The 27417-nt window shown below is 45.8% G+C and overlaps 1 protein-coding gene across 6 annotated transcripts in view; it reads right to left on the reverse strand.

The window, feature by feature from the left end:
- The window catches only part of Syn3 (synapsin III), a 454398-nt gene that overhangs the window by 212630 nt on the left and 214351 nt on the right, over positions 1-27417 (reverse strand). The window contains exon 7 of one of the 6 annotated variants that reach the window (XM_052752962.1): positions 327-1178. The exons of 4 other annotated variants lie outside the window; for them this stretch is intronic. In XM_052752962.1, coding sequence (XP_052608922.1) covers positions 1149-1178 — 30 coding nt within the window. In that variant the 3' untranslated portion in view covers positions 327-1148. Of the gene's footprint in view, positions 1-326; positions 1179-1390; positions 1410-27417 lie in introns of those variants that run through there. One more of the 6 variants, XM_052752963.1, reaches the window with a different exon arrangement.

Genomic DNA, 27417 nt, shown 5'->3' on the forward strand with positions numbered 1-27417 from the left:
ATACAGCTCTAGCACACTGTAATGCCCCTCCCCCAGGTTTCATCTGAGGGGATCCCTTTATAGCACATAAACGAAGGACAGGGAGATTTGTTTTGCTTTTAACATCAAGACATGGCAAGATTAGAACTCAGGTCTTTAGACTCCAGCTTCAGTGCTCTATCCATTCATTCATTTTCTTTTTTTTTTTTTCTCCAAAAGATCACCAAGCCAAACATTTGGCCATACTTTTATTTACTACATATACTATAAACATATACAATACATGCTACAAAAATTTTTTTTAAAAATTTAACTGTCAAAGAAGTGTATAGTGTTATAATACAATAGCACATGTTCATATTTTATTTCAAATTGGCTTGCTTATCACCCATTTCAAACTATTAATAGTGAAATGTTACTTGTGGAAAATTAAAATTATCTATTTGCATTATTAATAAACAATTCCAACAAATTACACCAGTTGGCATAGGATTGCATACATTACCACAGGCAAACTAATGACGCTAATTTAATACATTTTTACCTCACTCTATGGTAAAAGCTTGATAAAGACATTAAAACTCAACTTTGGAGATGTTGGCACAGTGCTAAGTACATAGTAGGTGCTCAACGATGTTGAGTGGACAGATTTGCAGTATGTGGCATATTCCACCTGACTACTTGGTTCAGTTTTCAGTTAGTATAGATACTGTAAATCCCAGTGCACATTAAATCTTGTTTTCCTAAGCCAGGCATAGTGGCACACGCCTTTAGTCCTAGCACTCAGAGGCAGGTGGGTCTTTGAGTTAGAGGCCAGCCTGGTCTACAGAGCTACTTCTAGGACAGTCAGAGTTCCAAAGTGAGACCTTGTCTCAAAAACCAAATTAATTAATTAATTAATTAAAAAAAAATCTGTCCCTGAAATTATGGCATCTTAATTCCTTGTAGAAAATCCTTGTCACAGTTGATTTGAATGTTTGTATTTTCTTTGCCTTTGCCTTTGATGCTGGCTTGTACTGTCTTCATTGTGTGTGGTGTTGATGGGATCAGAACTCCTCAGTGACTAGGTGTTCAGAGCCATTACACGAACTGTTGGCTGAATTTGGCTGGGTGGAGCAGTCATTCATTTTCTTGAAAGACAAACCAGGAAGTCATTCCCTAGGTCCGCCTCAAATCCTTCCAGTACAGCTTCCACTCTTCTGCCCTCAACAGAACAAGGGAAAGCTTAGCCAGTCTTTTATGATGCTTCTTCATGTACCATCGCGACCTGAGCCTCACCTCACACCCAGTGTCCTAGTATCTTGTGGGTTAGACATGGAGCTCGGTAGAACAGCACTCGGTTAGTGTGCCTGGGATTCCATACTCAGTACCTAGAGGAAAAGTCTACGAATTTCTAATGATGCTTCTTGAACTGTGGAAACTTCTCTTTACTGCAAGTAAAATCCACAGTGATCTGTATGTGCAACTTTTAATAAAAATAGCATGCACTGACAGTGACAGGAGAAATCAAATATGAAAAACATCACAATGTAAATAAAAATAAATAATAAATAAAAATAACATGCGTTTCTATTTCTAAATACTTTCCCATAGTCCCACTGGACGACATAATGAAGTGGACTGATGCTTATACTTGTGGATAGAATAAATGGGCACCCGCATGGACAAATGTGGGCTGAGACGGTTCATTAGTTGTTCACATGCCAGTGGGGTCCTCATTAGTGATGTGACATTTTTAATTGATCAACCCTTTTTGGTAATTTTTTAAAAACAAACAAACAAACCAAACCAGACTGTGGCCTTCCCTTTATTCACATGGTGGCTGCACTGTGGGGAGGAGGTGAATACTCAAAGTGTTTTTCTCCTTTTCTTTAAGATTTATTTATTTATTGTGTATACAGTGTTCTGCCTTCATGTATGCCTACATGCCAGAAGAGGGCACCAGATCTCTTTATAGATGGTTGTGAGTCACCATGTGGTTGCTGAGAATTGAACTCAAGACCTTTGGAAGAACAGCCAGTGCTCTTAACCTCTGAGCCATCTCTCCAGCCCAATACTGAAAGTGTTTTGTGTTAAACTGAATACAATGAGAGGTTCTCGGCTCAGTTAAGGAGGCTTTTCCTCTGTAAAGTCTAGAGGCCCAGCCCACGGCTCCACGGGGATCAGGACAGGTCTTGCAGACTTATTGTGTATGTTCTTGGTCTCTCCCTCTGAGTTTCCTGCATTACTCCATTTCCTGTTGCTGTAACAAAATCACTGAAGCTGTAATAAACAGGTCTCGCTCCCCAACTTACTCTGGGATCCTCCATCTCTGCCTTCCAAGGCTGCAGTCCCAGGCAGGCCATCAAGCCTAGCTGGCACTGACGTGGGTTTCTGGGGATCTGAACTCTGGTCCTCTTACTTGGGAGGCAAGCGCTTTCATCACTAAGCTATGTCTCCAGTCCTTCTGTTTCAGATTTGACTAATATTTTGACTTTATAACTGTCATTACTAAGAATGTCACTTTTCACAATATGTGCTACAAAATGGCAGAAGAATGTTTATGGCCATTTCAGAAACTGTTAGAAATTCTGGCCTAACCCCAAGACAAAAATCCATTGATATTTTTTTATGAAACTCATGTCATTAATGCAAGCAGTAATTTTAAAAATCAGATGCTCTAACAGAATGGAATCCAAAGATATATTAATTTGACAATTGCAAGTTAAGGAAAGAAAGAAGGAAAGTATTAAGTCTTTGTCCTCTGAAATTAAATGATTATGTTTTTTCTATAAAAGAAAAAAAAACTTTGTATGTACAGCAAAAACATTGCAGTTCATAACACACAGCAGTCTCAAACCTGGGCCACATGAGGCATTTCAGACTGTGTCTGTTAGCGCTGTGTGGTGTGATGGTATCCACAGCACAGAGTGCCCATGCTGTGCGTTTGGAACCAAGACTGCAGCGAAGCCATGCCATGCAACACAGGTGGATGTGGCAGGCCTATTAAGTGACTTGAATTACTTTTTGTTCACTGCATGCTCAGAAACTTTTACGGCTGTCCATGTTTTTAAGTCTAGGCAGCTGGGGGTCTAACCCAAACTCTCTCCCCATTCTGTGACTGCTGCCCTGCATCCCCCTGCCCTGGGGGATGAAGGGGAGTAGCAAGGGCTACCAAGCACTCCCCCCTAAGCTATGCTGTGAAGTGCTGTCCTCACAGTAGGGGGAGTTGTTAGGCAGATTCCCCATGGGGAGAAACAAGGAAACAGGATGCAGGCATGATCAGCAACTTAACTTTCCCCGGGGTCTTAGGGAAGGACAGAGTGACAGAAAGTACATTCAGGTCACCCTATGGTGCTCCTAGACTGGCCTTTGTCATGTCCACACCAGCTTCCATCTCCACTACTGAGCTTCACTAGGCTTCGGAATGAGCCTCTCTCCTCAGTGGGTGAGAGGGGCCGTGTTCAGACAGACAGGGAGAGAAGATGGGGAACGCATTAGAATGGCTCAAATGTCATGGATTCTGAGAATAGTTTGAACCTGAGGCAATGGGTGGATATTGTGCTGCAAAAGATCTTGAGTGGATTCCTTTCAGGGGGTGACAATGAAAGAGATAGCCCAGGAGACCTCAAAACTGGTCAGGTAGCTGATACAAGGGCCAAGGAAATCTGGCATTACCAATGCTGACGGCTTTCTACAATGTTCCTTTCAATCTCCTATTACATGTCTTGGCTCTTTCAATCTATTAGGGGTGGCCTCAAGGTGTATGGGGTCCAGGAGCTCAGCCATGCAAGGTCTGGAGGTGGGGTGTTGGGATCTCAATTCAACTGCTGGTCAGATACTTCAGGGAGCAATGGGTCTCTGACTCTAGTCTAAACTCTTACCCAAAGTTTCCACGTGTTCCAGGGCTGGCCTCTGTGACTATCCCAACTTCATTTTCCATATCTGCAAAATGAGGGCCTGGACTCAGGGAAGGGGTGAGCTCTCTGTCATGTTCTTTGCATGAAGGGGACAAGTCAAGCAAACACTGACCCAGGAGAAAGAAGCAAGAGGCAGTTCATGGAAACTACATGCTCAAGTAAGTCACAAGAAGGAGTAGGTGAGCCCCAAAGAAAACTAAGCAAGTCACAAGATCTCGGGCCCATGGGTAGGTCACTTCTTGTTCTACTTGAGAGGGAGGAGGAGGAGGACATCAAGGTTGACCTACTCAGAGACTCTGGATGTGGACAGCCTGTTCCTCAGCCCTTGTCTAGGGAAAGAGGTAGGTGTGGGTGCCTCTGGAATGAAGGACAGTCCCAGAGAGGCTGTCAACTCCTCGGTGATGACAGCTGCTTTGTGTCAAAGGAGGAGGCAACATAATTCCTTTTGAGGAAGATTCCCTTCCTCCACTTATTTATTTACTTTTGCTGAGTGATTCAGTGATTCAACCTCAAAACCAGCCTCCAGAGGAAGGCAGGAAGAGCCCAGCCCTCAAACACCAATGTCCCTGTGAGGTTTTGCTCTGTGGAACTTTCCTTAAAAATATCCACATCAGGAGACTGTCAGGGTGGAGGAACCCTCAAACCACCCTGTGGGGCTTATGCAGGGACTCAGCAACCTGGAGCCTGGCCCGAGCATGTTTTCTCCACAGAGAGAGCTTGGATGGAGGCCTGAACACCAGACTCACAATCTCAGATACCAAAGGGTATCAACGTCCCCAGAGAAAGAATAGACAGAGGGTTTGAGCAGTGAAAGGGGATGTACCTGGAGTGAATGGTACCATGATTACCTAGAGGCCTGAGAACTGGAACCCTTCACCTTGCCCATGCTTCTCTAGGCTGTAATATACTCCAATCCTCAACACAATGATATTAGCTCCATTATTTCTGCATGAGCAGCAACACCCAGCAATGGATCTCTTTGTTATAACACGTCTAGATTGGAAATGGGCCCACAAGACAAAAGGTTGTGATGAATGCAGAGCCAGACTGGAAATTACTTTAGCAGACCTGGGTTCTATTTCTGATGTGATGTGTTAAGCTTTATAGACCTTGAATGGGTCACGTGTCTAAGGATATGAAGATTCCCAGGAAGGAAAGCCTGGTGCCTGTAACCATGAAGTAAGAAATGACCAAAGGAAAGATGGCCAGAGCAAGGCTGGGTGCAGCTTTGTCACCACAGTCACAAGGATCGAGGGACATGTTTTGGTCCTCTACCTCTTGGCTGGATGATCTAGGATAAGTCAACTCTGTGTCTCTGAGCCTCAGTATGCTCATATGAAAGGTGAAGAAAATGTGACTTATCTCCAGGGGCTGTTGAAAGAAAGAGTAGTACTTGGCCTGGAAGTACTGGAAGTACTGGAAGGCCTGAGTCAAATGTGAGATACTCTCACTCTGGACACTTAGGAGCAATGGTACTAACCCCACAGTTACTGCACTGTTGTAGCTACAGTAGCAGCACCAAGCATCAGCACTGTTCTCAGGACTTTGAATGTATGAACTATATAAACTCAATCTTTATTTTAAAAGGCAAAACCATATTTCGTAAATCAACAAAGTAGTTAGTATTTTTGTATATATCATGGGAACTCATCACCCTGTGATGGCTACTCTTGGATGTCAACCTGACAAACCTAGGACAAGGACATCTCACCTGGAGAACTGCCTCCATCAAATGGGCTTGTTGGCATGTCTGTGGGGCATTTTCTTGACTGCTAAATGATGTAGGAGGACCCAGGCCATTATGGGTGGCTCCATCCCTAGGCAGGTGAGCCTGGGCTGAATAAAAAAGGTAGTTGAACGTAAACCTGGGAGTAAGAACCAGTAAACATCATTGCTTCCTTAGTTTCTGTTGCGAGATATTGGATTACATTGTGTAAAGATAAGTTACTATGATTGGTTTAACAAAAAGCTAAATGGCCAATAGGTAGGCAAGAGGTATATCAGGGACTTCTGGACAGAAAGAGCTCTGGGAAGAAGAAAGATGGGGTTGCCAACTGGATGCAGAGGGAGCAAGACATGCAGGAGGAGAGGTAAAAGCTATGAGTCATGTGGCAGCACAGAGATGAATAGAAATGGATTAATTTAAGTTATAAGAGCTAGTTAGAAACAAGCCTAAGCTATAGGTCAAGCTTTCATTAATAAGTCTCTATGTCATTTTTTTTTTGTGAGCTGGCAGCCCAAAGAAAAATCCATCTACAGGTTTCTGCTCCAGGTTTCTACTGTGAGTTCCTGTTTTGACTTCTTTCAATGATGTACTGTAACCTGTAAGTTGAAATAAACCTTTTCTTCCCCTAAATTGTTTGTTATGATGTCTTTCACAGTAACATAAAGCAAACTAGGCCATTCTCATTTATTAATGTGGAAATTGAGGCAGAGCTAGGACTCAAATCCAGATAGCCTGTCTGCACGTGTTGGGGACTCAACACTTAAGAGACTATTAAGAGTGATCTGAAGTCTAATAGATCCACAAAAAGCCAGTGGAAAGTTCTAGAATCTTTACTTCCTTGGTTAAAGAAAGCCCAGGATCTGAAAATGAAGACAAGAAAGTGGACATAGATGGCCAAGGAGATGGAGAAAAATAACAGGGTATGAATAAGCATCTCTAAAAGTGGGGCAAACTTTTAAGAGTTGGGAAGTCACCACTGATGTCCAGGGAGGGTTTTTGATGCCTCTGAAATTAGAGGAAGAAGCCTCAGTTACTAGTCAGCTTTCCTGAAGAACTAGCAGAGTGGGGGATGGAGAACAGGAAGGGAATTCTGGTTCTCTGCAACAAGTCCTCAGTGTGGAGCCAGGCAGGTGCAATTACTCCATCAAGGACATCACTCCCTCCCCCCACTTCGTCCTTTGCAAAGAAGTAAAGGACTCTGAGGAAGCCAGCTTGGGTAGGGCCAGAGGGCAGCACCCGACAGCCAAATGCTTCAGATGCTTCCAGGTCCTAGGAAATAGATGGGAAATGTGACTAAGGGTAGCCTAGTGTCCTGAAAGAAATCTGGTTGGAAGTCAGGAGGCTGAACTTGCATCCTGGCTTAGGATCTGAAGCGACGACATCTCCCAGGAACACCCCAAACAGGGACAGTCACCATAAATCTCTGAATCCTGGTGCTGCTATTACGGAATTGCTGTCTACATCTTCTGTAAAACTCAGTTAGAGACCCATGAGGATCTGAACTGAGATGCTTGGATGCTGTACCAATGGGGGGATCAGAGAGCAATGGCAGACAGCTTTTTGCATGCCTTATTCTTACCTTTTCACCTCTCCTCCCTCATAGTCTTTCCTTTTCCTAAATGTTCCAGAAAGGTTGTGAGCTCACATCTGACGCTATAAACATCATGTCCTTACTTGGGAAGCAGGAAGTTGTCCCCACCTCTGCTCTCTTTTGTCCTTCAGGACCACCCTCCCCCCCTGCTACTTAGCTTCCTGCTTCCTGAGTGGTGCAGGGACCTGGCCACTTGTTGTCCTGAATTAGTTATTTTATTCTCTGCTCAAAGAGTCGCAGGAGTTAGAGTGTACATGTGAGTGTGTGTGGGTTGTGTGAGCCACAGGGCAGGAATAAACACATGGAGCCAAGGGGAAAGGCAGGGGTAAGGGTCACTCAGAACAAGCCAATCCCAAAAAATTAAAATTAGCCCTGGGAACTGGAATGTTGGGGTCTCCAAGGAATAGCAGCTGTGAAAAGAAAGTACAAGAAAATACACCCCGCCCCACACCCACTGCAAACCTTGCTGGTCCACCGCATCTGCCCTGGGGTCTCCCCCAGCTTTTGTGCTCCACCCCCACCAGGATATCTCCGGCCAAGTCTGTGAGGTTGAGCAGTGAGAATTTCCTTCACATGCTGTCATTTTCCTCTCTGGTAACCGCAGAACAATGTGGCCTAGGATTCCTGATAGGACAAAGTTTAATTGGAAACAGGAAAGCAGAGGACAAGTTTGGGTCTGGGATGGCGATGATAATGAGAAAATGACAGGTCTGTCCAGGCGAGGGGGTGACAGCGGAGGAGGGTCACATGGCGAGGATGGTGTATGCACACGCTGCGAGCTCCCCCGGGAGAGCTGGACACGTGAGAACTCAAGGCTGGCTCTCAAGGGGAAACTGCCTGGGTAAGCAGGAGGAGGGAGGAGGTTGGGCGACTGGGTAGCTTGTACATACTCAGAGTGGGCAGCATGGGAGCTGTTTCCAAGTGGCTGGAACTCCTGTATCAGACTGGCAGCGGAAGATGAGGATAATGGGGGAGCCAAACAGACAGGGAACCCATGGAGAGCAACCCTTTACACAGCAGGGTTGAGACTCTGGTCCTAGACACCTAAGGGCTCTAAGTAATAGGCTTCCTCCTTCAGCTCCCCACTGAGATGGGAGAGCTCAGTTTCCAAGGAGTTTGGGTAAAAAATAAGGTGGCTATACCTCTATGATATGGAGATGGGTAGCAATACTCAGAGCCTTAGCTCTGCCAACCATCTGGGGTATGGTATGATATGAACAATTTGGAAAGTCACTTGGGGGAGGGATTAGGTGGGAGAGGCCACATTCCCAGGACTGTGTGTACTTTTTATGCCCCCAACACTGGTCCCACAGCTTTGCTCACTCTGCTACTCATTGTCACCTAGTATGGAAGCTTTCAGAAAAAGAAATATGGAAAGTTTTATGTCGTTTTCTTCATTGTTATCACAAAATACCCAAAGAAAGCAACTTAAAAGAGACAATATTCATTTTATCTCACTATTTCAGACGTTTCAGTCCATCATTGTAGAAGGCACGATAGAACAGAGCATCTCACGTCACAGTGGCCAGGAAGAAATGTCTGCATCAGTGTTCTTGGTCCTTCTTGTTCCTGCATTGCTACAAGCAAAGCCCCAGCCAATGGGACGGTGCTAATTGTGTTCAGTGTGTGTCCTCTTTTCCTGGATAATCTTCTCAGGAAAGACCCTCACAGATATAGGGAGAGGTGAGCTTCACCGATCTCCGAGGTGATTCTCACTGGATTCATTGATAATAATCATGATAATCACCTTAGTTTTCTTTACCAAGAAGTCCCCAGCACTCAAACTATGCCTGGTACATGGTAGGTAGTCCTCACTGGCCTGTTGACTAAGTGTGATGTTCCTAACATTTCTGTGATAAGGAACTTTGTGCTTGGAGAAGTGGATTCAGATTCCCAATGTGAAGAAAAACCAAAATTGTGATCTCTGTTCTCTGCTCAAAAATTCAGACCTATTACTGTCAGCCCTGCCTCTAGGCAAGGCTAGCTCATCAAGTTCCCAAATGAGATGAGTTCCTGTGCTGATGCCTTTCTGAGATAGTCTGAGACTCAAATCATAGGCTTAGTTGATTCTTTAGCTGAAAATTAAACAAAGAGAGAGAAGGAGACAGAGAGACAGAGAGACAGAAACAGACACAGAGACAGAGACACACACCACACACCCAGAGAGACAGACACAGAGAAAAAAAAAAACATTGCTTTTTATTCCTTTCACAGGTTTACTCCAGTTGTGTGGCAATGGGATGGATCTCAGGCAATTGTGTATGTTCCTGATATACTCTTGAATTGCGGAATTAAACAGATAAATTCTAAAAACACATGCACTATAGCTGGATACAGTGACACATTCATAATTCTAGCATTCAAGAAAGCTGGAAGATTGCTGCTCTGGAGGCCAAGCTGATCTGCACAGCAAGTTCTAGGCAAGCCAGAGCTACTTGTGAGATCCTGTCTAAAAACAAGCCCAAGCCAAAGCAAGCAACCAAACAGACAAGCAAAAATAAAGCATGAATAATATGAACTCAACTCAACAGATACTTAGAAATGTCAGGCCGTGTTTATTGCCTCTCCCTTATCATTCCCCCTTTTTATTCTGTTCTTGTGATCATTCCTATAGCTCTCCTTTACTGCCAGATCAAAACTAGTCAAAGGCATTTTACACACACACACACACACACACACACACACACACACACACACACACACACGTCAAATGTCATATGACTGTGTCATATCACTATCATATGGCCATTCCTAACACTTGTGCCTTAAAGCCGATCTTGCCTTTTTCCTACAAACATCAATCTATTTAATTATATGTCATCCATCAATTGCAAAAGCCATTTAAATACACACACCTAAACTAGAGAAACATGCAGCTAGAGGAAAACTGCAGGTCCCAGGGCTATGCCACTGTCGGAATGTTCTTACTCAGCCCCTTCCACCTCCCAATCTTCTGAGCATGACTTAGTCTGCATTTTTCTTCTTATGCTCTTTGTTATCTTCTTCTAGGTTCTCAGTGATAAGACTTTGTTTCATTTCATCTCACTGAAGCATTCTGAGCAGTCACAAGAGAACTTCCAAAGCTCCCACCTCCACATCCATCCACTGTCCAGTATGTAGACCCCAAACACTCCTCTTCCTTTGTTGAACTTTATGTTCCTACTGTGGAGACCCCTAACTTACGCACCCTCTTTAACTGATTCTAGGACGTCAATCCACTGATTGCTCTGACTTCTACTCTGACTGTATCCACTTCCTTCTACCATAACCACCATCATTTCTCTACCATTACCACCATCATTCAAACACATCCCACTTGAAAATAAAAGGCTTTTCACAACTCATCAATCCTCATCTATTTTTTATTGTATTTTATAGAAAAAAAAAAGGTGTGCAGACCTGGATATCTGGACTCTGATCCCTCTCTTTCATTCCATTTGTTATCACCATTAATGTCTCTATGTTGTAAGTTCAAATTACCAGTTTTAACGCTTATTTTATTTAACAAAGCCATTGCATTTGACATGATCGATCACTCCACATTGAAACACTTTCACTTGGCTTCTGGGACACTACTGTCTCTGTCTCTCTTCTGTCTGTCTGCTCTCTCCTGGTCTCAGCTACCACTGCAAACCTTTAAGTGCATCCTTTAAACATTAGAACACCAGGATCCCCAGCTCTTACCAACATTTCTCCCATGGTGTTCTCATTGAGTCTTATGACTTTAGACCTGTGTGTGTGCGTGTGCGTGTGCGTGTGCGTGTGCGTGTGTGTGTGTGTGTGTGTGTGTGTGTGTGTGTTTGTGTAATTCCTAAATAAGAACAGACTCACCTACTCCTCAATATCTAGGATGCCCAGGGATGTTACTAGTGCCAGCTTCTCCACACTTTAGACCTGTGTGCGTGCGTGCGTGCGTACGTGCGTGCGTGCGTGCGTGCGTGCGTGCGTGCGTGTGTGTGTGTGTGTGTGTGTGTGTGTGTGATTCCTAAATAAGAACAGATTTACCTCCTCCTCAACATCTAGGATGCCCGGGGAGGTTACTAGTGCCAACTTCTCCACCTGCTCCACCTGAAGACTTTCCCGCTGCTGTTAATTGTCCCCAAAGTCTGGAGTCACCCTAGATTTTTCTTTTTTTTTCCATCAGCAAATAATCTCAACTACACCTCTAAAATAGAACAGAACTGACCACAGTTACCATTTTTATTGCCAAACCACCACCATGTCTACCCTGTATTACGGTGATGGCTTCCATCTGTGGCCTGTGTTCTATTCTCTTCTCATAGCAGACAGTGATGCCTTCAGACAAAGCTAATTGCTACCCTTCTGTTCACAGTCTTTCCAATGATGTCCCGTCTCATAAGCCAAATTCCTTGCTATGGACCACTCACATGATACCTAAACATCTCTAATTCCATCTCCTGTCCTCACTCCTTCTGCTCCACTTGCTGGTCTTTGAACAAAGCAAGGACATTCCCATGTCTTTCTACTTGATATTCCCTTGCTTTAAAAATCACTTTTCTAATTATTCATGTAGCTCTTAATTTTACCTTTATTCATGTCCCTACTTCATCAGAGAGATCATCACTCACCTGTGAGTTGTAATATAGAAATCACCTTGTCTGTGGGACTCACGTCCCTCCATTCATAGGCACATGACCCCCAGTTTAGGCTCTGAAATGTTCTATCTCCTCTGCAAGGTAGCTGTGATCAGTATACCCTCCTCACAAGGATGCCATGAGTGTTGAATGAGTTCGTCTGTAAACGGCATGTGAAACACAGCATGGCACACGAAAAGTACCAGTTCAATATTGGTTAACATTATTATTCTTGAAGATGTCCACAAGGAGATATTAACATTTTGAAAAACTGAACGTTAGAGAGAAAACATTCCCTCACTGAGTGACAGAGGAAGTCATCAGAAGCAGCCCTCGAACTCCAGGCCACTCACTGTATTGTGCGTTCCCCTTGGCCGGTCACACAGCAGAATCCCCTCCAGTTGGTGGAGAGTGCACTGGGTGGGGAAGAGACTCTCCATAGCCAAGCCTGCCACCTGCCAGCTGTCTGACAGGCAGTTATCTCACCTTCCTAAGCCTCAGTTCCATAAAAGGAAGACAAGAGCTGCCTGCTCCCATTTCGGGGGAGGGAGCGCGCTACCGGACACTGATGCCTATGAATGCTGAAGCCCATTACCCGTGCACATGACTAGCCTTTTCACATACCCGTGAAAACATGATGTGCTTTTTACTCACATCCATGAGGGTCAAGTGAAAAGATGTTGTCCTCCCATGCAGATGGTTGAGAGCCTGTGTGTTCCATTCGTTCTTACAGTGAGTGGTCATTCACCACATGTTTCTGCTAGCTTTACCAGTTAAGAAAGAAATCTGGAAACCAACTTGTATCTGAATTTCCACAGTAAAAGTTGGGAAGGAGTGGGGTGATGCTTTCTTGGGGGCACTTAGAAGAGCAGAGTTGTTTAGTTTAGGGAGGGTGGCTGGTTATACAAGGCTGAAATAGGATGCAGAGAGCAGTTTGAGCCCAGAAAAAAATGGAGCACAACCCTTTTAGCACATCTGGAAAAGACATCAAGCCTGCAAAACAAGGTGAAGAAAGGATCCTACATGGAAAACAGACCATTTTGGCTTTAAAAAAAGAAAAGAGAACTCTATCATTTTTTTTTCTGTTCCTGAGGATATCACAGGGCTGTGAGAGAGAGTAAAGCAAGATCAGAAAACCTAGCAATGTTGCAGATGGTGTTGTTTTATTCCCTCTATGCAGGAGGATGGGGCAGGGATGAGGGGGGCAGAGCCAGTCCTAGGAAATGGTTAACACAATGAGGAACACTGGTGTGGTCCAGATAGAGAATGAGCCCCAGGGCTTCCAGAAGGGCTGGTATATGTCATTCTAAAACAGGGTGGGCAAAACCTTTCCTCTGCAAGGCCATGGGGGTACATTGAACATGTCCCCTAAGGACATGGGGTACACTGAAAACCACCCCCTAAACAACGACACCTGGATGTTCCTATAATGTGAGGAAAAGGCTTTCACAGAAATGATTAAATTCAGGATTTTGAGACAAGATTTGTCTTGAATCTGGGTGAGCCCCACAAATGCAATTGTATTTATCATTACAAGAAGAGGAAAAGGGAGATTTTGCCCATAGGGGGATGGGGCATGGTGACCATAAGGCAAGCAATTGGAGAGACAAAGTCACATGTCCAGGAATGCCCTCAGCAAACAAACCAGCAAAGGCAAGAATAAGTTTGCTAAGGCCGAGAGAGAGAGAGAGAGAGAGAGAGAGAGAGAGAGAGAGAGAGAGAGAGAGAGAGGCTCTACTAGTACCTGGGACTCAGCCTCATGAAAATGACTCTGGACTTCTGTCAATTATAAATATGAACTAGAAATCTCATGTTGTCATAAGTCACAACTCCACAGTAGTTGTTACAGCAGAGACCAGGAACTAATACAAGCCAGAGAACAAATATCTGGGTCATAATAACTCAGCTCTACTCTTAGGGTGCAGAAGCATCCAGAGGCAATACACAAATGAGCAGGTGTTGCTATTTGTGAGTACAACCGGGAATGCATGAGAGGTAGTATTGGCTTAGCTTCAGCAAATTGAGACAGGAACAAAGGCCTGAGAGGAAGAGGCCCTCCAGCTTCTCCAAGGAAGCTGCAGTTCTGGATTTTTATAAGAACTCATCTCATTTTAATTGTTGGTAGCTATTTTAAATTCTCAATACCATGCAGGCTGAATAAAACGCATCTGTTTGGCCACATCCCGCCCATGAGGCTCCAATTTGCACCCTGCGGTCTATTGTATGCTTGACTCTGGGCTGAGCATTGAACACACTGTCTGTCCTACAAGCTCACGGTGGGGGAAGGAAGCAGACAAGATGACTGGATCTTTGGTAGAACTGGGCAGAGTCCAGGGGTGGGGGAGGGGGACGATGACAAGCGACTGTTTCCATCAGGATCAGAGGAAGAGGGGACCGCGAGGAAGGCTTGTGGGAAGAGCTGATGCCCACAGCAAGTCTTGCATGCTGAGGCGGGACTCAGAAGTGGGCAAAACTTGAAAGGGAATAGGTGGTACGGGCACTGGCCAGAAGGGCCAAGAAGCCTAAGGAATGGGGTCTGACATTTAAGTTTGATGGGGCCTGGGTTCTTTGCTTACACGTTTCTCTTATTTTATTGCAAAGGGTCAAGTTATTTTATAGTGGAAGAGGCTTTAACACCCGTCGTCGTGGTTCTATGGAGTCCGGTATAAACCTTAGTTACTCAGCATTCGGGTCTTTTGTTTTATTTGAGGCAGGATCTCACTATGCACCTTTGCTGCCTCAGCCTCCCGAGTGCTGGGATTAAAGGCACGTGCCACCACACCAGCCTCAATTTGTGTTGTGTGGATTCCTAGGAAAACTTCAAAGGGAAGAGGATTCTCTTTACCGTAGTCTGGTCTTCTAAAAATGACTGTTATTTATTATTTAATATTAAAACAAGCTCCAAACTGAAGTGGCTGGGAGGTAAATCGGGTGTAGTTTTGCTTTAGAAAGGTGACTGGTGTCGCCATTTCTAAAATACTGTCCTAAACAAACTGCTTAGAACATTTTATTTTAGCTCATGAATGGCTGTTCTAAATCTGTTGTGTGTTAGATATACTTTGAACGACCTCTTTACTTAAAATGGGGAAGTTTCCCTAATAAAAGTGTGACAATTAAAAAAAAAAAAAGAATGGGATCTGAGGCGCAAGACCAGGGCAAGTTCAAGATATACCTGGAGGGAGACGTGAAGGACTTAATGCATGCATAGCTGGATGCTGAGCTTATCCTGAGGTTAAAGGAAGCTATGGGGGTTGGTAGGAGTTGAAATGTGGCCCCCAAGGAAATATTCAAGCCCTACCCTGCCTCATTTGTAAATGTGACTCTGGAAACTGGCTCTTTGCACATGCCAGAGACTTAAAATGAGGTCATACTGGATTAGCGTGTGCCCGAATTCAGTGATAGGTGTCCTCAAAAGAAGAGAAAATTTGTACATAGACACGGAGACTGGCATGTGACCAAGAAGACAGAGATTAGAATCAAGGAATCAGCATCTCCCAATCAAGGAGGGTCAGGAGGATAGAGCACTGCGAGAAGCCGGAAGAGGTCAGGGGTCATTCAGAGACACAGCCATTCCTCCTTTGACTGTGAACTTCTGGCCTCCAGAAGCATTCTACCACCTAGTTTGTGGTATTTCACTACTGCAGCCCAGGAAAAGAGTACGCCCAACATCTCAATAAACCTTTAAAATAACTGATGCAGAGCTGGGGAGATAGCTGAGTGAAGTGTTGGCCTTGTAAGCTTGAGGCCTTGAATTCTGAGTTAGATGCCCAGAACCCACATTAAACAGAACTGGTGTGGTAGCAAATGTTTGTAATCTCAATACCGGGAAGGCAGAGAGACAGGTGAATGCCTGGGGCTTGCTGGTTATCCAGGCTAGGCTCAGGGGCAGGTTACAGGACAATGAGAAATTCCATCTCAATAAAAAGATGCAACATCTGAGGTTGTCCTCTGCCCTCCATGTGCACGTATGCACACACACACACACACACACACACACACACACACACACACACTGATAAATAATAAGCTACCACTTCTTATGTGCTCAAGTATTCATTCTGTATTCACCATAGCCTAAGAAGTAGATACTGTTATCTCCTTGTTTGACAGACAGGGCATTGCAGCCAGAGAAGTCAGGAACTTGCCTAATCCCACACAGCTGGTGCCTGATAGAGCTAGGTTGTGACTGAAGGGGTCTGGTTCCAAGTCCCTGCCCTGGGCCACCTTAGCACCAGAGCAGATTCTCTCTTGAACCACACAGTATTGAGTCACTGGTTACCACCCTCCCTGTGCACTACTCCACATGGCCTCCTCGGGGGTCCCATGAGGACTGGATAGAAAGAAACTATGAAAAGAATTTAGTCAACTGCAAAGTGCACTCATGGAGGAGCTGCAGGAATTCAAAGTGGGGCTGGAGAGATGGCTCAGTGATTCAGTGCTTAGTACTCAGCCAGGGAACCTAGGCTAAATTCCTAGTCCCCACACTGGGTGGCTCACAATGGCGTCCAGGAGGATTCAAGGCCTCTGGCCTCTGTATGTGCATACCACACTCATGAGCACACACACACACACACACACACACACACACACACACACACACACACACACACACTATTTGTAAAATTATTTGCCTCGGGTACTTTGTTGTAGTAATGGGAAGCTGGCTGTCATGATAGAGAACAGAGTCCCAGCTGCACCTGACATACAAGTTACTTCTCTGACATTATCTATAACGATTCTTCTACTCTTTCACTCCACTGATGATCCAGGCTGGTCGAGTACCCAGGCCCCACTCTTCTGTGGAATAACACAGCTGTGACAGAGGGAGCCGGCACAAAGAGCTTCCTCTCACGCGAGCTGTGACAGAGGGAGCTGGCACAAGGAGCTTCCTCTCACGCAAGCTGTGAAAACTGTGTTCCCCTCCAGACCCCACCCCACCCCACCCCTGAGCAGGATGCAGGAGCATGGCACCCTGAGCTGAGCCTCCAACGTCTTCTGCCTTGACTCCTGTTTTCTTTGGCCCACCCGTCTGCTTACACATTAAGCAACTCCTAGCTCCCTGCCATGGGATGCCATATCTAGTTTATGCTCCCCTGAGCTGCAATTTCTTGGGTCGCCGCCAGCCTTACAGAGACTAGAGGAACATGGAATAGGGATTCCAGAAGTCTGTCCCCGTGAGTAACATGGCAGCCCATCAGACAGCCCCACACAGGATGAACTAGTGCTCAAGTGGACAGCAACAACCAAAGCACCTCTGAGCAGCGGCTCTGCTTTCCTCTTCACATCTCCACAGTCTCTGGTATTTTCCACCTAAGTGTGAGTGGAGAATTGTTGGCTGAGGACCCCGGAAACTGTCCACATCTCCACCCTTGGACATCTTGCCACAGAGAGATTTGCAATGGAGGGATTACACCTAGACCTCAGACAGTCACTGTTTTTGTTACTGGCTACGGGCCTGGTGGTTAAAGTGGCCTTACCTATTTGGAATCTTGGCTCCACATCCCAGCCATGTGACCTTGCACAGGCCCCACAGCCTTGGACTAGGTACAGAGCTTCCTGTACTTGGTTTCTTTAGTCTAAAATGGGGGTGGTAACATCAACCCTAGGCTCTGGTTATCTGGAGTAGGGAGAGAGTAAGGAGAGTAAGTGTAGGGTAAGTGCTTAGTGTACTTGGCTCTGAGCACATGGAGAGCCAGGTTGTTGGTGTCGCTCCCCTTCTGTGTGTGTGTGTGTGTGTGTGTGTGTGTGTGTGTGTGTGTGTGTGTGTGTGTTCTTTTCCTCTCCATCACCTCACTTTACTTCTCCTTTCTCCCCTCCTATTTAAATTTTTGTTTATTTATTTTTATCAGCCATTGGCCTTTGGAAGATCCATGGGATTCTAGAAAGTCAATGAACTAACTCCTTACCATCCTCCAGGACCCAGATTCACAGACTGATGGAAGCTAGCTCTGGTTGGAGGTTAAAGCCTGAAGCTCGAGACACCAAGCCATGTAAGACACAATCCTACATGTAAGCTCACAATCTTGCCCAAGGCCCTACAGCAGCAAGCGCACTAGCCGAGAAGATCCTTCTCCTGACTCTGTCTTGTTTCCCCATTGTGCTAACATGGTGCTTTACACGAGTCTACGTTCAAAAATATCCTTGAGTGAGGGACTAGGTAATAGTCAAAAGTCCAGATCTTGAAGTCCAGGCTCTCCTAGACCCTGCCACAGATGAACTGTGTGGCCTTAGGCACATTCCCTAGCCTCTCTGGGTTTTAGTTTCTTCACCCACAAATTAGGAAGGGTTGATGTGCTGACCTCACAGGGTTAGGTTGAGACTTAAGGGGTTTATCAGTATCTGGCTTAGTGTACACTAGTATACTTAGTATACACTATATGTTATTTTCTCTGTTGTCCAGCCAAGCCCACAGTATAATTGATACTTAATGGTCTTCTAGTTTGTTCTCTGTAGTTTCCCTTCTCTGAGGCCTGCCTGGGACTCCTGGGTAGAGAAGCTTAGCATTTTGTATGGATCTGCAGCAACACACACTTCCCTTCCCCTTTCTCTTTAGTTCATCACAGAATGGTTGTCCATTAGCAGTGCAAGTGAATGGGCTCCATACCTCACGGGGACACTTTTTTCCCCTCCACCATCTCAGAGGACTGGCTTTCCTCTTGCAAAATTGTTTCTGAAGGGAAAATTCCATGACAAGAAGGAGAACAGACAGGACTCTAGGCCTTCACGTGCCTACCGAAGGAAGCTGGCTTCCCTCTGTCTGTGGGTCTGGACCCTGAAGGATGGTCATGTGTTTGTCTCTCCATTTTCTGTGAAGCCATTTGGATCTCCTAAAGTCAGCAGGACTGTACACTTCTTCAGTTAGCAGTTCTGGGAACTGAAGATCCACAGGAAGAGGCGCCCTGTCTCAGCTTTCAATGGAGGCTAGCCCTGACCCTGGAGCACTTGTCCCCAGCCCGCTTCCTGTATTTGGGGCCCCTTGGAAGATCACTAAGGTCTTCCTTGTTTTTGCTTCTGCCTTGACGACAGGTCTAAGTTGCCTGGCTGCTTTTCCCAGGGGTTCGTGATATAGAATGAGAGACAGCAGCCTGTGGCATCTTGTCAGAGACATGGGGACAAATGGGCAGCAGGAAGCAGAGTAGACTTGTCTTAGAGCCTGGGCAGCTGCTTCTAGACCCCAGTAGATGAAATCCTGTGGACCCAGAGCTCCCAAGGTTTCAGAAGTTGGGAGTGTGAAATTTTCTGAATGTCTGTCAAAAACCAATGCTGTGTTCAAACCAAATCAAGCTCCAAGGCTGTTAGTTTAATTAAAACAAACAAACAAACAAAACATCTGATTTAAAGAGAGCTCACAAATGCTTTACTGCTTCCACTACAGCAAGTATTTATAACTAGTCTCTGAACTCCACAATTTTCAGGACTTTCCACATTCTAATTACTCTGTCTAGAGAGTGAGCCCTTGTAACCCTTATGATTCTTGTTCTTGGCAGTCATGGTCTGTGTAATTCCCTTTTCCTGAGTGTGGCAGAGATTGTGGCATGAATAGAATATGGCCAGAATGACAAGATATACATGGTTCTGTGAACATGACTGTAATGCCTGCCTCTGTGAACATGATTTCAATGCCTGCCTCTGTGAATGTGACTGTAATGCCTGCCTCTGTGAACGTGACTGCAATGCCTGCCTCTGTGAACGTGACTGCAATGCCTGCCTCTGTGAATGTGATTGCAATGCCTGCCTCTGTGAATGTGATTTCAATGCCTGCCTCTGTGAGCATGATTGCAATGCCTGCCTCTGTGAATGTGATTTCAATGCCTGCCTCTGTGAGCATGATTGCAATGCCTGCCTCTGTGAATGTGACTACAATGCCTGCCTCGGGAATCTTTCTTTCATGCTGGCTTTGAAGAAGGAACTTGTCACACAGTGAAGCTGCCTATGGAGAAACTCACATGGCAAGGGACCACTGAGGCATGCCAGACCACAACCAGGGAGAAAGTGGATGTCTTAATTACTTTCCTATTGCTGTGATAAAGCACAATGACCACGGTGACTTGTAAAAGAAAGCATTTAATTAGGCTCATGGCTTCAGAGGGCTGAAGTTCATGATAGTAAGTGAAGGAGCAGCTGAGAGCTCACATCCTGATCCATAACCATGAGGCAAAGAGAGTGAGTACTGGAACCTTTTGAAAACTTCAAAGTCTACTCCCCAGTGACACACCTTCTCTAACAAGGCCACACCTCCTAATCCTTCCCAAATAGTTCCATCAACTGGGGACCAGGTATTGAAATACACAAGTCTATGGGGACCATTCTCATTCAAATCATCATACTGAGGAACTGAAAGTAGTCAACAAACACACGAGGAGTCGGGAAACAGATCCTTTCTCATTGGAGTCCCAGAGGAAATGGGAGCCCTGGGTACCATCTTGGTTTTAGTCCTGTAGAAGACCCAGTGAAGCAATGGCTGAACTCTGACTGGCAGAAATCAGAGGATGAAAACTTTTTTTTGTTGTAAACTACAAAGTTACTGATACATTGTCACACAGCAACATGGAACTGGTCACAGTGGGGACTCGCCTCTATCTACCAACTTCTGGAACTCTTTAATACATCCCTGGCTTGTGTGAGACCCAAGTCCTTGAGTAGAACAGCAAATCACAGCAGCCTAAGCATACTGCGGGAGGCATGTCCTCAAAATGATGTCAGTGATTTCCCCCTGGCATAAGAGAATACATGCATGCAGATGCTCTCACAAACACGGGATTTGAGCTCCCAGTGTATACAAATCACTGGTCTAGCCAGGCGGTGGTGGCACACGCCTTTAATCCCAGCACTTGGGAGGCAGAGGCAGGCAGATCTCTGTGAGTTTGAGGCCAGCCTGGTCCACAAAGTGAGTTCCAGGACAGCCAGGACTGTTACACAGAGAAACCATGTCTTGAAAAACAAAAACAAAAAACAAATCACTGGTCTGGATTTTGTGAGGCAGAAGAACTAAATGTGGTGGGAAGACCTACACCTAGTGGTAATGTCTTGAACTTGGAATCCTCCTGCCTCAGCCTTAGAAGTAGTTGGCAATACAGACATGAACCACTAGGCCTGGGTCCATCTAATTTTTAAATCCAGTGCTATATGGGTTCTTACTATAGGATGTGATACACAGGTAGTATTGGAAAGGGAAATGTATCACCTGAAATTCCGTACCAGCCCTAGGCATCATCACTTATCATTCGACTTTCAGGAAATGAGTGGCCCTTGGTGACCTTCCTTCTCAGGGCAATACACCTGGGTGCCTGTCCAGGGAAAGGGAAGAGACGTTGACACAAATCGCGACCCCTTTCACTTCCTCTCTCCTCTCCCCTAGCTAGATGCCAGCACCTCTACCCTGCCAAGGGACAGGCATCATAAGATTGCCATTCCCCCACCCCCAAAAGTTGGCTCCAGCTCCAGGCCTCTGAGCCGCCTTCAAGTTACTGTAAAAATGCAAAGTATTCCAGCCATTTTAATTACTAGGAGTTGCATAAGCCAGAAACCAGTTTATTCAAAGGAACAACAGACCAAAAAGAAAAAAAATATTTCCACCATGCCTTCAGGATCTCCCCTCCTCCTCCCTGCCACCAGCCTCCAATCACAGGCTCCCAGGCCTCAGAAGGCACCTCAGGTGTGTGCAGTCCCTCTAGCATATACTGATATGACATCAAATTCTTTTCTTTCCCTTGTAAATACTTGAAGCAAAGCAGTTCCAGGCACCTTCAAGTAGTTTGGAAAGTTACTGGTCAAAGTTACTTCTCTAGACAGGCCGAAGACTTCACTGGGCTCTGCATCACACATGGAAAGAGTGTAGCTATAAAGCAGAGACCAGTGGGCGATGTGGGTCTCTTTGGGCACCAAGTCAAGGGGCTTTCAGCTCCTGAAGCATGAAAATGACTTCACTATATGATTCTTATAAAAGGAACGAACCCAGTCACAGTATTCCAGTGATTCTCTAGTTTGGAAAAGAAATACTTTATAGAGTGCTGTGTGGCTGGAGAATCATCCGATCCCTTTTGATTCTTCAGTAGCCTCTGATCAGTTGGTTACCTGAATCTAACCCCAGCTTGCTGAGCATATGCTGTGTCTCAGGCATTGGGATAAGTGCTCAGAACTGAAAACTCAATTAGCCCAAGCCAATTCTCACACTCGGTAGAGATGCACAGGACCCAGCATTATGAGTTGAATGTGAAATGTTCTCCACAGGCTTGTCTATTTGAACATGTGGTCCCTAATAGGCAGCACTGTTTCAGGAGGATGTAGAACCTTGGAGACATGGGCCTACCCTGCAGAAGTAGATCACTGACGGTGGGCCCTGCAAGTGATAGCTGATCCTGATTTTGCTCTGAGCTCTCTGCTTCTCAACCCTCCAAAACGTAACAAAGCCGTACCACAAACTCCTACCACTGTAGAGGAAGCCTCTCAGAGACCATACCTTCCCTGCTGTGATAGACCCATGTTCCCTGAAATCTGGGGCCAAAACAAATCTTTCCTCACTTAAATTGCTTCTGTCAAGTACATGGTAAGGAAAAAGTAATTAATATACCCAGAGAGTGACAATCCAAGCAGTGTGATAAATTCCAAGTTGGGTCATCCTGATGAACATCCAGCTCAGGAGGAGACGGTGCTTGATGACAACCCTAACTGAATGTTGACAGTGGCTGTTCAAGGATGCTAAGCCGATACCAAGCATTTTACCCCATCTTTTCGATGTCTCAGTTCATTTATTCACGACATCTCTAAGGTAGGGGCTAATGCTGTCCCGATATTACAGACAAGGACACTGAGGCATGAGGAGGTAAAGGCACACACCCAGGGTTTTACCATTAGGAAATAGCAACAGTGAACCTGTGAATATTTAGCAAGCGGCTCTCCGAGACAAGAAGCCCTGATTTGTAGTGCTGACGAATTTCCGTGGTGTAAAAACTCCCACCACAGTCAGTTACAAGCTACATGGTGCTGCCACTGAGTGCAGAATTGAGAAACTGCACAGAGCACAGCACTAGGTTATGTCACCGTCTTGCAGAGAAAAATCAGTGGAAGAAACCTCTAATGTATGGAGCTGGAGGCAGTAAAGTGCATACACACTTGTCTTCTGACGACTTGACTCGTGATTTTATTCCTTTTTAAGATGGTGGGGAAATGACACTTGCTCAGTAGAGACCATACTCCAGATTTTGCATTTTCATCATTTCCTGAGCTACTGAAGCTTAGTAAACTTCTCTCTTGATATGCTGGGCAGTAGCAGTGAGCATAAACCCTAACAGGCCCCCATCATGACAGGGAGCCAGTACAGTGTCTCTGTGGCTCAGCTCCAAGGTTTGGTGGGTCAGGTATATTACATGCAGTTGGGATTATGATATTTTTAACCAATGGTGAGTTTATTTGGATATATCCTCATTGTAAGTCAAGGAGTATCTGTGATTAGGAAATGATGAAGTTTAATGTTAATTGCCCTTGCTTTGAATAAAATGTATTTAATTTTTGGTTTTTGGAATTACAATTTTAATCACGACTATGTTTTACAACTGACTTAGAGAACTCTAGAAAATGTAGCAATGGATTCTACCGAGCCAATGTCAGCCAGCTCAGGCACACCCCAGGGACTCCAGGACCCCATTCTTCAGCATCCCAGCAAGCAAGAGAAGTCTGGGTAAAAGGTGAAAAACCTTAGTCAGAGCAATGGAAGACTCTGAAAAAAGACCTAGAAGATGGAAATGGAGGAAAGAAGAAAAACAACAGCAAAATGTCTTCATTGAGCCTCAGTTTCCCTGATTATAAAGTTGGCATATAGGTATGGGGCAACGGCTCAATAGACAGAGTGTTTGCTGTGTAAGCATGAGTACCTGACGTCAGAGCACTAGCAGTTATAGAAGAAAGCCAGGCATGGCACAGGCCCGTAATCTCAGTGCTGGCGAAGCAGAGATAAGCAGATCTATGCAGCCCACTAGCTGGTCAGTGAGCCCACCTGAATCAGTGAGCTCCAGGGTCAAGGGGAGGGACTGTCTCAAAGGATAAGTTGAAGAGTGATATAGGAAGACAATTCTTGTCAACCTTGGGCCTCCACACCATGTACAACACACACACACACACATACACACACACACACACACACACACACACACACACACACACACACACACACGTAAACTATCTATTATTTAGGGTTGGGAAGGCTGAAGACATCCAAGTACAAGGTCTTTGTAGAAGTTTATAAATAATGTTACCTCATGCCTACAACACACTTTGTGAATGGCCTCTTGGGCAAATTCATTGTCACCAAGGATGTCTTGAGAGATGCTGCTTTTAAACACAAGGCCCCAGAGTCAAATTCAAAGACATTTACATGACAGGCAAGAACAGGTTGTTCTTCTAGAAGCTTCAGTTTTAGATGTTTTGTTTCCATCAAAAGTACCTGAAAACAATTCAGAAGCCAATGAACTGCAGTATTTCCAGAGCCAAATGAGACTCTGGAAGGATGAAGGCATGATAGATCTTAAACAAAAGGTTAAGACCAAAGAGACCACAGTTGGTGCTGTGAGCCCGGCCATCATCACCACCCAGTGAGATGAGCTTTTGGCAGTGGACACCGCTCCCATCAGAAAGAAAATTAAAGGGCTGCGGAGCTGACTTGGGGAGTAAATGCCCTTGATACTAAGCCTACAACCTGAGTTTGGTACCCAGGACCCATAGGTTGGAAAGAGAGGACCAACTCCACAGGTTGTCCTCTGACTGCTACATGTGTGCTGGGCTGCACACAAGCATACACACACAATAAATTTAAAAAGCTATGATTAAAAAGAAAGAAAATTTCAAAGTGTTTTGTCCAGAAGTGCCTCTTAGGATGACCTCAATCCTTATTATAATTCCATACCCACCAACTCAAGATGTTCTCCTGGTGAGGAGGTGTGGGGCTCTCTTCAAGTATCAGAATAATAAGGGGTCCCATCCATACGGGCTCTCAGCCTACCTCTCAATCATCAGTCTCATAGGAGCAGGGACAGTGGTGCTGGGGCTGGCTGTCCTGCTGGCTCTTATGAATTGGTTGTATCCATGACACTGCTCACCTCTGGGAACCTCTCTGAGAATCCAAGTTCAAGGAGCTGGATCCTAGAACCTCCCATGGTGGATTTGTGATGGGGATACTGTTACCTCCCCCAACACACATTTCCCCTCAGTCATCGGTTAGCCTCTTCTTTCAGTATTTGCTAAGTGCCTACTGTGTGCAGGTGCTGCATTGGGCATTTGAGAAGCATCCAGGTTTGCTTGAGTCTAGAGGAGAATCAGACATTTCAACCACTAGGGAGACAGGCCCAGATGGACCGCTGAAAGACCCATTGGAAGTGGGGCATAGAGAAGAAACAGGAGCGTCAGCAGACACTCCGAAGCTGGTGTCTATAGCTGATTCCTGGCAGATAAAGTGGAGGAAGGAGGGCAGGGGGCATAAAACGGTGCAAGTTGGCACTGGGGTAACAGACATTTGGGGCTAAGGACAGGTCTGCTGCTGTGTAACTGTGGGGTGGCAGTCACATGATATTCTACATGAATGGTGTCACCTCCAGCGGCAGCCTGGTGCCACGGGAAGAGGCAGGTCGGAGAGGACCTTGTGTGTCTTTGGAGTTTAAGACTTCATTCAGAAAGCCATGGAATATGAACTGATGATCACTTGAAGCAAAGCCTAGTATGGCTTCGAGTTTCTAGTTGAGAAGGTGGTGGGTAGCTGCAAGGCAAGAGAGGAATCCGACAGAAAGGTCTCTGGACAGCAGGGCCAGTTAAAGGGCTGTTGACACTGTCTGGAAAGAATCTCCAGGGTACAGTCAAGGGTGGGAACCGGGAGAGTGGGAAAGAGGGAAGGCTAGGCGAGATGTCCAGTTCAAGACTCTCTAGGACATGGTGAATGGTGATGTCATTAGAGGGAATGAGTAATGCTGGAAGGGACAGAAGGAAGGAGACAGTGAGTTCAGGACAACTGGAGTCTGGTTAGGTCATGGGATTTGCAAGTGGAATTGTCACAGGGGGATGGACAGGGCGGTCAGGAGACCAAGGGGACATTGTTGCCTTGTCAATCTCATTCCAGTGTATACAGCACTTGGCCAGTCAAGGTCAGGAGAGAAGTGGGATTTAGCAAGTGACAGGAGGCTGAAAGGGAAGGCAAGGATCTAAGCACAGAAAATGGAAGAGCTGGGAGTCTGCCGCGGAGGCAGAAGGTACCTGAAGAGGGGTAGAAAGTGACAGGCCAGAGGCAGAAGAACTTCCAGAGTCAGGTGTCAAGAAGGATGTGACTCATGGTGTCACACACCCTTTGGAATCTTCACCATAGGACAAACCAGTTCCAGCTGCATCAGGCTCCACCAAGGCGAGCTCACAGTACCTTTACAGAGGCACGATCTCCAGCCCAGTGTGGTAAGAGCCTGACCACACGTCCATCTCATTCTTTCCCTGAGCCCCAGCAGTGACGGCTGGCTGACACAACCCTGTGTGGGACTGAGCCCCATACCTTCAGAGAAGCCACAGAGGAGCTAACTCCTCATTGTTGAAAGCAAAGTGCAGGAACCCCAAAGGCATGAGGAACACATTAAACCAGGCTTGTGGGGAGGCTTTCCACCACCTCACATTATCCTTTCCAGAAATAATTGACTGCCTGAACATACAGTCATTAAAAGAAAACCAAGAATTGGAATATTTAACTCTACTTCCCATTTCCCACCACCCCAGAAAACAGGACACAAAATGTCTCTACCACACACATGTGTTTTCTGGCTTAAAATTCCTGGGAATAGCTGTCTATGGAAAGAAATTCGAAAACCTCAGTATTCACGTGAACACAGCCAGGGGTCTTCACTTCCCTGGCAGGGGTAGGGGTGAGGGAGCTGGGGTGAGAAACGCCCTATAATTTTACTGCCATGAAATTGGTTCCAGATGGAAGCTGGGAAAGGTGTTTACTCCCTGCTGGTACTAGGCACGGCAGTGGCGTAAACCTGAAGCACCCACCTTCTTAGGCTCCTAATCGCCCTATGTTGGGCAGCAGCTCTGCTGAGGGTCTGGCTAGGGCTCCTGCTGATGGGTGGACCAGGCTGTCTGTTGCTTGGAAAAGGCTATTTTGAATATAATGACTTTCACATGGACTGTGGGTTTGGGGAAAGGCATTGTGGTTAGGGTCTGGGGGAAGGGGGAAGCTGAGGAACTTCCCTATGTGGCAGTGGTCCTGACCTAGGTTTGTCAGCACCTTCTCCGGGTTCCAGAACCCCACTTGGTAGAGGGGAACTGTGGCAACCTCCGCTGTGTTCCCAGACCTTCCCAGGGCCCCCAGATCAATGATTCACAAGTGTGTCGCTTCCCAGGGAAGCCCCAGCCCAGGGGTGGAACAGCTCGGGCAGCTGTGGATCCAGACGAGATGTTGACTGAGAGCTTTGTGGCAATCAGACCGGAAGAGTTCGCTTTACCCACTCAAGGGACCGGCACCCCACTGCCTGGTGTGGATCTGTCCCTCTCCAGGCTTCTCAATGAGACTAGGAGGCTGAAGGCTCCGAGAACCGGTGTTTTCTGGCTTACAGCGCCCCCTAGCATTAGCCAGAGGGATAGGCTCGATGAGCCCCGCTGAGG

This window comes from Peromyscus californicus, unplaced genomic scaffold (assembly GCF_007827085.1).
Source record: "Peromyscus californicus insignis strain IS unplaced genomic scaffold, ASM782708v3 Scaffold_24__1_contigs__length_46423439, whole genome shotgun sequence".
NCBI lineage: Eukaryota > Metazoa > Chordata > Mammalia > Rodentia > Cricetidae > Peromyscus > Peromyscus californicus.